Below are 17311 nucleotides of genomic sequence, written 5' to 3' on the forward strand. Positions count from 1 at the left end.
CCCCACCCATGGGTGCCGCCCCTCCCCCCTCCCCCCCCCACCCATGGGTGCCACCAGCGTCACCGCCGGGAGCGGCTGCGGCCCCGCCCTGTTTGTGGTGGCAACGGGGGGGGGGGCACTGGTGGCACTGGTGGCACTGGTGGCACTGGGGGACAACGGGACTGGGGTGGCCGGGGGGGGGGCACCCCAGGGTGACAGGACCCCAAAGTGCCCCCCCCATGTCCCAAATGTCCCCAAGTGTCCCCAAATGTCCCCCCCCATCCCCCAAATGTCCCCACCCCAATGTCCCCAATGGCCCCAATGTCCCCAGCGTCCCCCCCCCACGTCTTGATGTCCCCATGGCCCCACCCCAATGTCCCCAAATTCTCCCTGGCCCCAATGTCCCCATGTCCCCAAGTGTCCCCAATGTCCCCAAAGTCCCCCTGTCCCCACCCCAACGTCCCCATGTCCCCAAGTGTCCCCATGTCCCTAATCCCCATCCCAGTGTCCCCCCCCCATGTCTTGATGTCCCCAAATCCCCACCCCAATGTCCCCAAGTGTCCCCATGGCCCCAATGTCCCCAATCCCCATCCCAATGTCCCCAATGTCCCCAATGCCCCCACCCCAGGTCTTGATGTCCCCAATGTCCCCATCCCGATGTCCCCATATCCCCGTCCCCCAATGTCCCCAACCCAATGTCCCCAATCCCCATCCCAATGTCCCCAATGTCCCCAAATTCCCCATGTCCCCAACCCAATGTCCCCAAGTGTCCCCATGTCCCCAACAACCCCTCTGTCCCCATCCCAGTGCCCCCACCCCATGTCTGGATGTCCCCAATGTCCCCATGTCCCAAGTGTCCCCATGTCCCCCATCCCCATCCCAATGTCCCCAAGTGTCCACAATGTCCCCAACACCCCCCCTGCCCCCACCCCATGTCCCCATGTCCCCACCCCATGTCCCCAATGTCCCCAAGTGTCCCCCATGATGCCCCCCCATCCCCATGTCCCCATCCCAATGCCCCCACCCCACCTCTTGATGTCCCCAAGTGTCCCCCACCCCCATCCCAATGTCCCCAAGTGTCCCCAATGCCCCCACCCCATGTCCCCATGTCCCCAGTCCCCATCCCAATGTCCCCAAGTGTCCCCAATGATGCCCCCCCTCCCCATGTCCCCACCCCCATCCCAATGTCCCCAAGTGTCCCCAATACCCCCCCCCAGTCCCCATGTCCCTGTCCCAATGTCCCCAAATGCCCCCAACACCCCCCCTGCCCCCATCCCAATGTCCCCAAGTGTCCCCAATGCCCCCACCCCACATCTTGATGTCCCCAAATGTCCCCCACCCCCATCCCAATGTCCCAATGTCCCCAAGTGTCCCCAAGTGTCCCCAAGTGTCCCCAACACCCCCCCCACCCATCTGTCCCCACCCCGTGTGTCCCCCACCCCGTGTGTGTGTCCCCCCCCCCACCCCCTCCCCCGGTGCCACCCCGGTGCCACCCCGTCCCCGTCACGTCCCCGCCGGGTGTCGTCACTGTCACCGCATTGTCACCGTGTTGTCACCTTCCTCGGGGTGGGGGGGGGGGGGGGACAAAGGTCGCGGCCTCCCCGGCGCCCATAAAGGCCGCGGCCTCCCCCGCCTGCGGCTGCTCCCGGCCTCCACCACGGCCTCCATGGCGGGGAGGCTGCTGGCGGGGTGGCTGCTGCTGGCAGGTAGGGGACGGGGGGGGACACGGGGGGGGACACGGGGACAAGGGGGGGGACGTGGGGAGGATGAGGAGGATGGGGAGGATGGGGAGGAGGAGGAGGAAGAGGATGTGGAGGAGGATGTGGAGGAGGATGTGGAGGAAGATGAGGATGAGGAGGATGAGGAGGATGGGGAGGACGAGGAGGATGAAGAGGAGGAGGAGGATGAAGAGGATGAGGACGAGGAAGAGGATGAGGATGATGAGGAGGAGGAGGAGGACGAGGAAGAGGATGAGGAGGATGAGGAGGACAAGGATGTGGAGGAGGATGTGGAGGAAGATGAGGAGGAAGATGAGGATGAGGAGGATGAGGAGGACGAGGACAAGGAGGATGATGAGGAGGGTGAGGAGGAGGAGGAGGATGTGGAGGATGAAGAGGAGGAGGAGGACGAGGAGGACGAGGAGGAGGAGGAGGAGGAGGAGGAGGAGGACAAGGATGTGGAGGAGGATGTGGAGGAAGACGGGGAGGAAGATGAGGAGGACGAGGACAAGGAGGATGAGGACAAGGAGGATGATGAGGAGGAAGATGAGGATGAGGAGGATGAAGAGGAAGAGGAGGGTGAGGACAAGGAGGATGAGGAGGAGGATGAGGAGGGTGAGGAGGAGGAGGATGAGGACAAGGAAGAGGATGAGGATGATGATGAGGAGGAGGAGGATGAGGACAAGGAGGAGGAAGATGAGGAGGACGAGGAGGAGGATGAAGAGGAAGAGGAGGACGAGGACGAGGAGGAGGATGAGGAGGAGGAGGAGGATGTGGAGGAGGATGAGGATGAGGAGGAAGATGAGGGTGAGGAGGATGAGAAGGATGAGGAGGATGAGGACAAGGAAGAGGATGAGGATGATGAGGAGGAGGAGGAGGAGGACAAGGATGAGGAGGACGAGGAGGATGATGAGGAGGAGGATGAGGAGAAGAAGGAGGAGGGTGAGGACAAGGAGGAGGAGGAAGAGGATGAGGAGGATGAAGAGGAAGAGGAGGACGAGGACAAGGAGGATGATGATGAGGAGGAGGATGTGGAGGAGGAGGAGGAGGATGAGGAGGAGGATGAAGAGAGGATGAAGAGGAAGAGGAGGAGGAGGATGAAGAGGAGAATGAGGAGGGCAGGGAGGAGGATGAAAATGAGGATGAGGAGGATGAAGAGAAGATGAGGACAAGGAGGATGAGGAGGATGAGGAGGAGGAGGACGAGGAGGATGAGGAAGATGAGGAGAATGAGGAAGATGAGGAGGATGAGGACGAGGAGGAGGGAGAGGCGTAGGAGGAAGAGGAGGAGGAGGATGAGTAGGACGAGGAAGAGGAGGAAGAGGAGAAGGAGGAGGAGGAGGACAAGGAGGATGAGGAAGACGAGGAGAATGAGGAAGATGAGGAGGGAGAGGCGTAGGAGGAAGAGGAGGAGGACAAGGAAGAGGAGGAAGACGAGGAAGAGGAGGAAGAGGAGGAGGGGGAGAAGGAGGAGGAGGAGGAGGAAGAGTTGAGGCTGAAGCCTCGCTGGGCGTGGGGAGGCCGTGGGGGGAGGTAACGGGGGGTGGGGGTGGGGGGTGGGGACAACGGCCCCGGGGGGGGGAGCGGAGGCCGCGCCGGCCTCCAGGGCAGCCTCACGAGGACCAAGGCGGCCTCAACCCCCCCCCTGAGCTCTGCTGGCCTCACCTCCACAGCGGCCTCCACGACAGCCTCCACCATCACCACCACGTGGGCCTCCAGTGAGTCTCCAGGGACCTCCACGGGCCTCACTTCGACAATCCTGGCCTCGACTGTGGCCTCTACAACCTCCTCAGAGACCTCCACGGCCTCGGCCTCCACTCTTTTGACCACAAGTGTGGTCTCCACCACCTCACCTGAGACCTCCACAGCCTCGGCCTCCACTTCTGGGACCACCACAGGCCCAAATCCATCTACGACGACCTCGACTGTGGCCTCCACAACCTCAGCCGAGACCTCCACGGCCTCCTCAACATCTCCAGGAACCTCCACGGGCCCCACTTCAACTCTTGTGACCTCCACAGGGGCCTCCACCACCTCTCAGGAGACCTCCACGGCCTCCACCTCTGCTCCAGAGACCTCCACAGGCCTCACTTCAACAATCCTGACCTCGACTGTGGCCTCTACAACCTCCCCAGAGACCTCCACGGCCTCCAGTACAACTCCAGGAACTTCCTCTGGTCCCACCTCCACTCTGGAGACCTCCACCACGGCCTCCACCACCTCCCAAGAAGCCTCCACGGCCTCCACTTCTGCTCCAGGAACCTCCTCAGGCCTCACCTCCACAGCTGTGACCTCCACATCGGCCTCCACCACTTCCCAAGAGACCTCCACGGCCTCAGCCTCCACTTCAGGGACCACCGCAGGACTGACTTCAGCTACACTGACCTCAACTGCGGCCTCCACCACGTCCTCAGAGACCTCCACGGCCTCCACCTCTACTCCAGGGACCTCCACAGGCCTCACCTCCACACCACTGACCTCCACTGTGGCCTCCACCACCTCTCAGGAGACCTCCACGTCCTCGGCCTCCACTTCAGAGACCACCTCAGGCCTGACTTCAACGACAATGACCTCGACTGTGGCCTCTACAACCACATCCGAGACCTCCACGGCCTCCAGTACAGCTCCAGAATCCTCCACAGTCCTTACTACGAGCCCTGTGAGCTCCACAGTGGCCTCTACAACCTCTTTAGTGACATCCTCGGCCTCCTCAACATCTTCAGGAACCTCCACGGGCCCCACTTCAACTCTTGTCACCTCCACAGGGGCCTCCACCACTTCACCTGAGACCTCCATGGCCTCCAGTACAACTCCAGGGACTTCCCCTGATCCCACTTCCACTTCGGGAACCTCCACAACGGCCTCCACCACCTCCTCGGAGACCTCCACGGCCTCCAGTACGACTCCAGGGACTTCCACAGGCCTCACCTCCACACCCGTGACCTCCACAACAGCCTCCACCACCTCTGGTGAGACCTCCACCGCCTCGGCCTCCACTTCAGAGACCACCTCAGGCCTGACTTCAACTACGATGACCTCGATTGTGGCCTCCACCACCTCTTCTGAGACCTCCACAGCCTCCACCTCTGCTCCAGAGACCTCCACAGGCCTCACTTCAACAATCCTGACCTCGACTGTGGCCTCTACAACCTCCCCAGAGACCTCCACGGCCTCCAGTACAACTCCAGGAACTTCCCCTGGTCCCACCTCCACTCCGGAGACCTCCACCATGGCCTCCACCACCTCCTCATTGACCTCCACGGCCTCAACCACCACTCCAGGCACCTCCACAGGCCTCACTTCCACTCCTGTGGCCTCCACAACAGCCTCCACCACCTCCCAAGAGACCTCTACATCCTCAGCCTCCACTTCAGGGACCACCACAGGCCCGACTTCAGCTACACTGACCTCGACTGTGGCCTCCACCACCTCTTCGGAGACCTCCACAGCCTCCAGTACAACTCCAGGCACCTCCACTGGCCTCACATCCACAGCTCTGTCCTCCACAGCAGCCTCCACCACCTCTTCCGAGACCTCCACGGCCTCCTCAACCACTCCAGAAACCTCCACAGGCCTCACCTCCACACCTGTGACCTCCACAGTGGCCTCCACCACCTCACAAGAGACCTCCACGACCTCCAGCTCTACTTCTGAGACCTCCACAGGCCTCACTTCATCTGTGGTGACCTCGACTGTGGCCTCCACCACCACACCAGAGACCTCCACGGCCTCCTCAACATCTCCAGGAACATCCACAGGCCTCACATCCACAACAATGACCTCCACAGCAGCCTCCACAACCGCATTTGAGACCTCCACTGCCTCCAGTACAACTCCAGGCACCTCCACAGGCCTGACCTCCACTCTGGTGACCTCCACAGTTGCCTCCACCACCTCCCAGGAAACATCTACGTCCTCCAGTACAACTCCAGGAACCTCCACAGACCTGACCTCCACACCAGGGACCTCTACCATGGCCTCCACCACAACCTCAGAGACCTCCACTGCATCCTCAACCACTCCAGAAACCTCCACAGGCCTCACCTCTACACCCGTAACCTCCACAACAACCTCCGCCACCTCCTCAGAGACCTCCACGGCCTCCACTTCTACTCCAGGGACCACCACAGGCCTCACCTCCACTCCTTTGACCTCGACTGTGGCCTCCACCACCTCCTCTGACACCTCCACGGCCTCCTCAACCACTTCAGTGACCTCCACAGGCCTCCCCACCACTCCAGGGACCTCTACCATAGCCTCCACCACCTCCCCAGAGACCTCCACGGCCAACAGCACAACTCCAGGAAGCTCCCCTGGACCCACCTCCACTCTGGAGACCTCCACAACAGCCTCTACAACCTCCCCACAGACCTCCACAGCCTCCTCAACCACTCCAGGGACCTCCACAGGCCTCACCTCCACAGCTGTGGCCTCCACTGTGGCCTCCACCACCTCCTCAGAGACCTCCACTGCTTCTTCCTCCACTCCTTTGACCACAAGTTTGGCCTCCACCACCTCAGCTGAGACCTCCACGGCCTCCAGTACAACTCCAGGAACCTCCACTGGCCTCACATCCACAACGGTGATCTCCACATCTGCCTCCACCACCTCCCAGGAAACATCTACAGCCTCCAGCACAACTTCAGGCACCTCCACAGGCCTGACCTCCACTTCTTTGACCTCCACATCGGCCTCCAGCACCTCAGCTGAGACCTCCACAGCTTCCAGTACAACTCCAGGGACTACCACAGGCCTCACCACCACTTCAGTGACCTCCACAGGACTCACAACCACTCCTTTGACCTCCACAGTTGCCTCCACCACCTCCCAGGAGACCTCCGCAGCCTCCAGTACAACTCCAGGCACCTCCACTGGCCTCACATCCTCAGATGTGACCTCCACAGCGGCCTCCACCACCTCTTCTGAGACCTCCACGGCCTCCTCAACCACTCCAGGCACCTCCACAGGCCTCACTACAACCCCCATGACCTCCACAGCTGCCTCCACCACCTCCTCAGAGACCTCCACAGCCTCCTCAACCACTCCAGAAACCTCCACAGGCTTCACCTCCACACCTGTAACCTCCACAGTGGCCTCGACAACTGCATTTGAGACCTCCACAGCCTCCAGTACAACTCCAGGAACATCCACAGGCCTCACTTCAACACTGGTGACCTCCACAGCGGCCTCCACCACCTCATCCGAGACCTCCACGGCCTCCACCTCTACTTCAGGGACCACCACAGGCCTCACCTCCTCTCCTTTGACCTCAACTGTGGCCTCCACCACCTCCTCAGAGAGCTCCACAGCCTCCAGTACAACTCCAGGCACCTCCACTGGCCTCACATCCACAGCTGTGGCCTCCACTGTGGCCTCCACCACCTCTCCCGAGACCTCCACAGCCTCCTCAACCACTCCAGGGACCTCCTCAGGCCTCACTTCCACTCCTCTGACCTCCACATCAGCCTCCACCACCTCAGCTGAGACCTCCACAGCCTCCAGTACAACTTCAGGAACCTCCTCAGGCCTCACCTCCACAGCAGTGACCTCGACTGTGGCCTCCACCACCTCCTCAGAGACCTCCACTGCTTCTTCCTCCACTCTTTTGACCACAAGTGTGGCCTCCACCACCTCAGCTGAGACCTCCACGGCCTCCAGTACAACTCCAGGAACCTCCTCAGGCCTCACCTCCACTCCAGGGACCACTACCACGGCCTCCACCACCTCCTCAGAGACCTCCTCGGTTTCCCCAACCACTCCAGGGACCTCTACAGGCCTCACTACAACACTCATGACCTCCACAGCAGCCTCCACCACCTCAGCTGAGACCTCCGCAACCACCAGTTCAAGTCAAGGAACCTCCACAGATTTGACCTCCACACCACTGACCTCCACTGTGGCCTCCAGCACTTCTTCCGAGACCTCCACAGCCTCTATAACCACTCCAGGCACCTCCACAGGCCTCTCCTCCACTCCTTTGACCTCCACATCGGCCTCAACCACATCAACTGAGACCTCCACGGCCTCCAGTACAACATCTGGCACCTCCTCAGGCCTCACCTCCACACCCATGAGCTCCACAGCGGCCTCCACCACCTCAGCTGAGACCTCCACTGCATCCTCAACCCCTCCAGGAACCTCCACAGGCTTCAGCTCCACACCTGTGACCTCCACAGTGGCCTCGACAACCTCATCTGAGACCTCCACAGGCCTCACTTCAACAATCCTGACCTCGACTGTGGCCTCTACAACCTCCCCAGAGACATCCACAGCCACCAGCACAACTCCAGGAACCTCCCCTGGACCCACCTCCACTCTGGAGACCTCCACCACGGCCTCTACAACCTCCCCACAGACCTCCATGGCCTCCTCAACAACTCCAGGCACCTCCTCAGGCCTCACCTCCACAGCAGAGACCTCAACCGTGGCCTCCACCACCACTCAAGAGACATCCACGGCCTCCAGTACAACTCCAGGAACCTCCACAGGCCTGACCTCCACTCCAGGGACCACTACCACAGCCTCCACCACCTCCTCAGAGACCTCCTCGGTTTCCCCAACCACTCCAGGGACCTCCACAGGCCTCACTTCCACACCTTTGACTTCCACATCTGCCTCCACCACATCAGCTGAGACCTCCACGGCCTCCACCTCCACTCTGGAGACCTCCACAACGGCCTCTACAACCTCCCCACAGACATCCACAGCCTCCTCAACCACATCGTTGACCTCCACAGGCCTCACCTCCACACCTGTGACCTCGACTGTGGCCTCCACCACCTCCTCAGAGACCTCCACTGCTTCTTCCTCCACTCCTTTGACCACAAGTGTGGCCTCCACCACCTCAGCTGAGACCTCCACAGCCTCCAGTACAACTCCAGGAACCTCCTCAGGCCTCACCTCCACTCCAGGGACCTCTACCACTACCTCCACCACCTCCTCAGAGACCTCCACGGCCTCCTCAACTACTCCAGGAACCACCACTGGCCTTACTACAACCCCCGTGACCTCCACAACGTTCTCCACCACCTCCTCAGAGAGCTCCACTCCCTCCAGTACAACTCCAGGAACCTCCACTGGCCTCACATCCTCAGCTGTGACCTCTACCACGGCCTCCACCAACTCTTCCGAGACCTCCACAGCCTCCTCAACCACACCAGTGACCGCCACATCATCCTCCACGACCTCTGGTGAGACCTCCACCGTCTCCAGCACAACTCCAGCAACATCCACAGGCCTCACCTCCACTTTGGGGACCTCCACTGTGGCCTCCACCACCTCCTCAGAGACCTCCACGGCCTCCTCAACAACTCCAGGGACCTCCACAGGAATCACTACAACCCCTGTGACCTCCACATCGGCCTCGACCACCTCAGCTGAAACCTCCACGGCCTCCAGTACAACTCCAGGCACTTCCACAGGCCTCACCTCCACTCCTTTGACCTCCACAGCTGCCTCCACCACATCTGGTGAGACCTCCACGGCCTCCAGCACAACTCCAGGAACCTCCTCAGGCCTCACCTCCACGCCCGTGACCTCCACAGCGGCCTCCACCACATCCTCAGAAACCTCCACAGTCTCTTCAACCACTCCATTGACCTCCACGGGCCTCAGCACCACTCCAGGGAGCTCAACCACGGCCTCCACAACCACCTCAGAGACCTCCACAGCATCCTCAACATCTCCGGGAACCTCCACAGGCCTCACTACTACCCCCATGACCTCCACATTGTCCTCCACTACATCATCTGAGACCACCACAGACTCCAGTACAACTCCAGGAACCTCCTCAGGCCTCACCTCCACACCCATGAGCTCCACAACGGCCTCCACCACCCCCCAAGAGACCTCCACTGCATCCTCAACCACTCCAGGGACTTCCACAGGACTCACATCAACTGTCGTGACCTCCACAGCAGCCTCCACCACCTCAGGTGAGACCTCCACGGCCTCCAGTACAACTCCAGGGACCACCACAGGCCTCACCACAACTCCAGTGACCTCCACAATCGCCTCCACCACCTCCCAGGAGACCTCCACGGCCTCCACCACATCCTCTGAAACCTCCACGGCCTCCTCAACCACACCATTGACCTCCACAGGCCTCACCTCCACAGCAGTGACCTCGACTGTGGCCTCCACCACCTCCTCAGAGACCTCCACTGCTCCTTCCTCCACTCTTTTGACCACAAGTGTGGCCTCCACCACCTCAGCTGAGACCTCCACGGCCTCCTCAACCACTCCAGGAACCTCCACAGGCCTTACTACAACCCCCATGACCTCCACAGCAGCCTCCACCACGTCAGCTGAGACCTCCACTGCCTCCAGTACAACTCAAGGGACCTCCACAGGCCTCACCTCCACACCCGTGACCTCCACAACAGCCTCTACCACTACCCAAGAGACCTCCACGGCCTCCTCAACCACGCTAGACACATCCACAGGCCTCACTTCCACTCCTTTGACCTCCACATCAGCCTCGACCACATCTTCTGAGACCTCCACGGCACCCAGCACAACTCCAGGCACCTCCACAGGCCTCACCCCCACTCCAGGGACTTCTACCACGGCCTCCACAACCACCTCAGAAACCTCCACAGTCTCTTCAACCACACCATTGACCTCCACAGGCCTGACGTCCACTCCAGTGACCTCTACCACGGCCTCCACCATATCCTCAGAGACCTCCACGGCCTCCTCAACCACTCCAGGAACCTCCACAGGCCTCACATCCACACCAGTGACCTCCACAGAGGCCTCCACCACCTCTTCCGAGACCACCTCGTTCTCCTCAACCACTCAAGGGACCTCCTCAGGCCTCACCTCCACAGCATGGACCTCAACTTCGGCCTCCACCACCTCCTCAGAGACCTCCACGGACTCCAGTACAACTCCAGGAACCTCCACAGGCCTCACCTCCACACCCTTGACCTCCACATCTGCCTCTACCATCTCCCAAGAGACCTCCACGGCCTCCTCAACTACTCCAGGGACCTCCACAGGCCTCACTTCCACATCTGTGACCTCCACAGTGGCCTCCACCACCTCATCTGAGACCTCCACGGCCTCCACCTCCACTCTGGAGACCTCCACAACGGCCTCTTCAACCTCCCCACAGACATCCACAGCCTCCTCAACCACACCGATGACCTCCACAGGCCTGACCTCCACACCAGTGATCTCCACTGTGGCCTCTACCACTTCCTCAGAGACCTCCACAGCCTTCTCAACCACTCCAGGCACCTCCTCAGGCCTCACCTCCACACCTGTGACCTCCACATCGGCCTCGACCACATCTTCTGAGACCTCCATGACCTCCAGTACAACTCCAGGCACCTCTACTGGCCTCACCTCCACTCTGGTGACCTCCACAGCTGCCTCCACCACCTCTGGTGAGACCTCCACTGTCTCCAGCACAACTCCAGCAACATCCACAGGCCTCACCTCCACGCCTGTGACCTCCACAACGGCCTCCACCACCTCCTCAGAGACCTCCACTGCATCTTCAACAACTCCAGGGACCTCCACAGGAATCACTACAACCCCTGTGACCTCCACAGCGGCCTCCACCACCTCTTCCGAGACCTCCTCGGTTTCCTCAACCACTCCAGGGACCTCCTCAGGCCTCACCTCCACAGCATTGACCTCCACAATGGCCTCTACCACAGCCCAAGAGACCTCCACGGCCTCCTCAACCACTCCAGGGACCTCCACAGGACTCACATCTACTGCCATGAGCTCCACAGTGGCCTCCACCACGTCAGCTGAGACATCCACGGCCTCCTCTTCTACTCCAGGCACGTCCACAGCCATCGTCTCCACTCCGGTGACCTCCACATCGGCCTCCACCACCTCCTCAGAGACCTCCACTGCATCTTCAACCACTCCAGGGACCTCCACAGGAATCACTACAACCCCTGTGACCTCCACAGCAGCCTCCACTGCCTCGGCTGAGACCTCCACTGCCTCCAGTACAACTCCAGGAACCTCCACAGGCCTGACCTCCACTCCAGGGACCTCTACCACAGCCTCCACCACATCCTCAGAGACCTCCACAGCATCCACAACATCTCCAGAAACCTCCACAGGCCTCACCCCCACACCATTGACCTCCACAGTGGCCTCCACCACCTCTTCCGAGACCACCTCGTTCTCCTCAACCACTCAAGGGACCTCCTCAGGCCTCACCTCCACAGCATGGACCTCAACTCTGGCCTCCACCACCTCAGCTGAGACCTCCACGGCCTCCAGTACAACTCCAGGCACCTCCACAGGCCTGACCTCCACAGCAGGGACCTCTACCACGGCCTCCACCACATCCTCAGAGACCTCCACAGCATCCACAACATCTCCGGGAACCTCCACAGGCCTCACCTCCACACCAGTGACCTCCACATCTGCCTCTACCATCTCCCAAGAGACCTCCACGGCCTCCTCAACCACACCATTGACCTCCACAGGGTTCACCTCCACAGCTGTGACCTCGACTGTGGCCTCCACCACCTCCTCAGAGACCTCCACTGCTTCTTCCTCCACTCTTTTGACCACAAGTGTGGCCTCCACCACCTCTTCTGAGACCTCCACAGCCTCCAGTACAACTCCAGGCACCTCTACTGGCCTCACCTCCACTCTGGTGACCTCCACAGCTGCCTCCACCACCTCTGGTGAGACCTCCACCTTCTCCAGCACAACTCCAGCAACATCCACAGGCCTCATCTCCACTCCAGGGACCTCCACAGCTGCCTCCACCACCTCTTCAGAGACCTCCACGGCCTCCTCAACCACTCCAGGGACCTCCACAGGCCTCACTACAACACTCATGACCTCCACATTGTCCTCCACCACGTCATCTGAGACCTCCACGGCCTCCAGTACAACTCCAGGCACCTCCTCAGGCCTCACCTCCACAGCAGTGACCTCGACTGTGGCCTCCACCACCTCCTCAGAGACCTCCACTGCTTCTTCCTCCACTCTTTTGACCACAAGTGTGGCCTCCACCACCTCTTCTGAGACCTCCACAGCCTCCAGTACAACTCCAGGAACCTCCTCAGGCCTCACCTCCACACCTGTGACCTCCACAACGGCCTCCACCACCTCCCAAGAGACCTCCACGGCCTCCTCAACCACTCCAGGGACCTCCACAGGACTCACATCAACTGTCATGACCTCCACATTGTCCTCCACCACCTCAGGTGAGACCTCCACAGCCTCCAGTACAACTCCAGGCACCTCCTCAGGCCTCACCTCCACACCCGTGACTTCCTCGACGGCCTCCACCACGTCTGGATTAACTTCTTCTCCATCTACCACCACTGAGACCACCTCCACTGGTGTCACTTCCACCACCAGCACCCCAACGACCACCAGCACCAGCACCAGTACCACCAGCACCCCAACCACCACCACCACCACCACTCCCGCAGGTCAGCCTCCACCTCTCCCCCGTCCTCCCTCCTCTCGCCTTCCTCCCTCCTCCATCCTTCCTCCCGAGCCTCCAATTCTTCCCCTTTTCCCTGGGCTCTCCTCATGGGACCCCCACCCTTGGGTGCCCCCCGAGGCTCCCCGTGACCTCCGCTCTCCCCGCAGTGGTGTGCCGGAATGGAGGCACCTACGATGGCATCAAGTGCATCTGCCTCTTTGACTTCTACGGCCCCGAGTGCGAGTACTCCAGCGCCTCCATCAACACCGACATCCGTAAGTGCGGCCTCCGCCCAGCCCGCGGCCTCCCCCCTGCTCGTGGCCTCCCCCCGGCCTCCCCGTGCTCACCTCCCTCCTGCCTCCCGCAGCCGTCGAGGGGACGATCGTGGCCAACGTGGAGCTGGTGGTGACCGTCACCAACTTCAACTACACGGAGGAGCTGCAGGACCCCTTCTCGGAGGCCTACGAGAGGTTCGCGAAGCATTTTCGGCAGGAGGTGAGGCCCGGGTGTGCAAGGGGAGGCCGGGAGCGTGAAGGGAGGCTGGGCTGTGCAAGGGGAGGCCAGGAGCACAAATGGAGGCCAGGAGCACAAAGAGAGGCCAGGAGCACGAGGGGAGGCTGGGAGCACAAAGAGAGGCCAGGAGCACAAAGGGAGGCCAGGCTGCAAGAGGGGAGGCTGGGAGAATAAAGGGAGGCTGGGAGCACAAAAGGAGGCCGGGAACACAAACGGACACCGGGAGAGCGAGGGGAGGCCGGGAGCACAAGGGGAAGCCAGGCTGTGCGAGAGGAGTTTGGGAGCACGAGGGGAGGCCGGGAGCACCAATGGACACCAGATTAAGCGAGGGGAGGCTGGGGGCAGAAGCGGAGGCCGGGTGACACGAGAGGAGGCCAGAAGCATAAAAGGAGGCCGGGAGCACGAGGGGAGGCCGGGATGCATGAGGGGAGGCCGGGAGCACAAAGGGAGGTTGGGAGCACAAAGGGAGGCCGGGAGCATAAAAGGAGGCCGGGAGCACAAGGGGAGGCCGGATTGTGCAAGGGGAGGCCGGGCCACACAAAGGGAGGCCGGGCCACACCAGACCCATCCTCACGGCACCCCTCGCCCTTGCAGATGGCCAAGATCTACGGCTCCGTGCCTGGCTACCAGGGCGTGAAGATCCTCAGCATCAGGCCGGCGACCTCCAGCAGGGGGGGAGCCCGGGTGCGCAGAGCCTCCGTGACCCTCCCCGTGGGCACCGGCCTCGAGGTGGACCACGAGGTCATCTTCAGCACCGTTGCCAGCCCCGACCTGACCGAGGAGTTCCAGAACAAGACGCAGGAGCTGGTGACGAAGCTTAAGGAGACTGCCGAAAGCCAGGGCGACTGCCAGCACGACACCTGTGGGTGCCCCGTCCTCCCCCCTCGCCCCCCGACCTCCAAGGGAGGCCCTGGGGAAGGGTCTCTGACAGCCTCTCTCCCCCCACAGCCGTCGTCTGCCTTGTGGTGTCGGACAGCCCCGTCATCAAGGACATGACGGAGTCCTCTACGCTTGACGGTGAGGCTGGGGTGCCCCCACAGACCCCCATACGCCCCCTGAGCCCCCCATGCACCCCACCAGCCCCTACGCGCCCCATGAGACCCCCTTGAAGCCCACCAGCCCCTATGAGCCTCACAAGCCCCATGATTCCCCAAAAGACCCCCATGAAGCCCACCAGACCCTACGCACCCTACTCAACCCCAATGAGCCCCAAGAGACCCCAATGAGCCCCATGAAGCCCAAAAGACCCCCATGAGCCCCAACAGACCCTTATAAGACCCAAAAGACCCCCATGAAGCCCACCAGCCCTCATGAGCCCCACCAGCCCCTTATGAGCCCCACCAGCCCCCCATGAAGCCCACCACCCTACATGAGCCCCACCAGTCCGCTACGAGCCCCACTAGCCCCCTATAAATCCCACCACCCTCTAGGCACCCCACCCGTCCCCATCAGTCCCACCCGCCACCTACACGCCCCCTGAGCCCCCCATGCACCCCACCAGCCCCTACGCACCCCACCACTCCATTTGACCCCCTCCCGTGCCCCCTCCTCAGCCCTGTGCCAGCAGCGGGCGCCCGTCGGCTACCAGGACTACTACTACGCGATGAACGTGAGCAACACCCTCTACTGCGTCACCAACTGCACGGCCAACACGCCCGGCACCATCAACTGCAACCACGGCCTGTGCCACGTCACCCGTGCCGGGCCACAGTGCTTGTGAGTGCCACCACGCGTCCCTCTGTGGCCCCCCCCGGCCCTGTGGGACCACTGGGCCTGACCTTTCCTTGTCCCCATAGCTGCTGGGATGAGTCGCTCTACTGGTACATGGGCAGCCAGTGCTCCACGCGCATCAGCAAGGTGGCCACCGGGCTGGGGGTGGTGATCGCGGTGCTGCTCATCGCCTGCATCGTCTTCATCGTGCTGCTGGCGAAGAAGAGGAAGTATTGGAGAAGGTAGAGGGGCAGGAATGGTTGAGTTGGGTTGGGTTGGGTTGGGTTGGGTTGGGTTGGGTTGGGTTGGGTTGGGTTGAGTTGGGATGGTTCGCTGAGTTGGGGTCGGGTTGAGTTGGGTTGGGTTGAGTGGGGTCTGTTGGGTTGAGTTGAGTTAGATTGAGTTGGGTTGGAATGGTTTGGTTCACTGATTTGGGATTGGGTCACGTTGGGTTGGGTTGAGTTTGGTTGGGTAGCTAGGGTTGGGATGGTTGGGTTGATTGAATTAGAATGGGGTCATATTGGGTTGGGTTGAGTTGGGTTAGGGTTATTTGGTTCATGGCATTGGGGTGGGGTCATGTTGGGTTGGTTGGGTTGAGTTGGGTCAGGGTGGGTTGGTTGGGTTGGGTTGATTTAGGTTGGGATGGTTCAGTTGGTTGGGTTGAGTTGGAAGGGGGTCATGTTGGGTTGGGTAGCATTGGTTGAGTTGAGTTGTCAGGACTGTTGGGGTGGGTTGGGTTGAGTTGGGTTGAATTGGGTTGGGTTTCGTTGAGTTGAGTTGGGTTGGTTGGGTTAAGTTGGGTTAGATTGGGTTGGGTTGGTTGAGTTGAGTTGGGTTGAGTTGGGTTGAGTTGAGTTGGGTCAGGTCAATTGGGTTGGGTTGGGTTGAGTTGAGTTGGGTTGGGTTGCATTGGGTTGGGTTGAGTTGGACTGGTTGGATTGAGTTGAGTTAAGTTGGGTTGAGTTGAGTTCTGTTGAGTTGGGTTGGGCTTGTTGAGTTGAGTTGAGTTGAGTTGAGTTGAGTTGGGTTGCGTTGGTTGAGTTGAGTTGAGTGAGTTGAGTTGAGTTGAGTTGAGTTGCGTTGGTTGAGTTGAGTTGGGTTGGGTTAAGTTGGGTTGAGTTGAGTTGAGTTGGGTTGAATTGGGGGTCTTTGCCTCAAAGCAGCTTGGGTGGTGGGTACGTACCCTTGGGGTCTTCTGCTTCCGTATGGGGTTGGTGGTGGACACCTGGGCATGCTGGGGGGGGGCACAGGCCCCTCCCCCATCCCTCCGCCCCCCCCTGAGCCCCCTGGCGCTGCCCCCCAGGAACGCTGCGTCCACCGCTGGGGACAGCTGGTACGAGGAAGACGGCTGCACCTGGACGTCGCCCGACGGCTTCCTCTTCATCAACAACGGCGCCAACACAGGTCGGGGGGGGGGGTCTCCGGGTTGGGGGGTGTGGGGGGGGTCAGCATCTGTGGGGGGGGGCCCACAGCTGCTCACCCCATCCCCCCCCCCCCCCCCCAAAATATCCTCAACAGGCGGCAGCGTACGGAGCTTCACACCCTCGCTGGACCTTGTGAACACCGACATCCCGGTGGGTGCACCCCCCCCCCTCAAAGACCCGACCCCCCCACCCCTCAGACCCCCCCCCAGACCCCTCTAACCCCCCCCCTCTCTTTTATTCCCCCCCCCCCAGATGCACATCACCAGACCTTCGCTGAGACCCCCGCCGTGAGGACCCCTCCACAGTGCGCGGAGACCCCCCCACGGCTCTGCCCCCCCCCCCACCAGGGGCTGGGCCCCCGGCACGCGGGCCGTGCCCAGGGCCCCCCCCCACCACTCCCCTCCCTCTATTTATTATTTATTTGCCCCCCCCCGGCCTGTAATAAATTAATTGCTCTCGTTCGTCCCGGCTAATTGGCTCCGTTAATCGGGGGTGGGTCCTAAATCAGAGCACACCCAAAATGGGGGGGGGAAATTTGGGGGGGGGGGA

General features: G+C 61.3%; 1 protein-coding gene across 1 annotated transcript; it reads left to right on the top strand.

Moving 5' to 3' along the window:
- Positions 1–12857: 12857 nt before the first annotated feature.
- LOC309888960 (mucin-3A-like) lies at positions 12858–17103 on the top strand (the record flags this gene model as incomplete). Its single annotated transcript, XM_082781619.1, has 10 exons — positions 12858–13119; positions 13283–13354; positions 13396–13610; positions 14223–14490; positions 14577–14645; positions 15182–15344; positions 15425–15580; positions 16642–16742; positions 16857–16912; positions 17015–17103. 10 exons carry the CDS (start codon positions 12858–12860, stop codon positions 17051–17053), a joined length of 1401 nt encoding a protein of 466 aa, XP_082637745.1. The 3' UTR covers positions 17054–17103.
- Between the last annotated feature and the right edge of the window lie 208 nt (positions 17104–17311).

Source organism: Aythya marila (genome assembly GCF_965140915.1).
Source record: "Aythya marila genome assembly, chromosome: 31".
In the NCBI taxonomy this organism is placed as follows: domain Eukaryota; kingdom Metazoa; phylum Chordata; class Aves; order Anseriformes; family Anatidae; genus Aythya; species Aythya marila.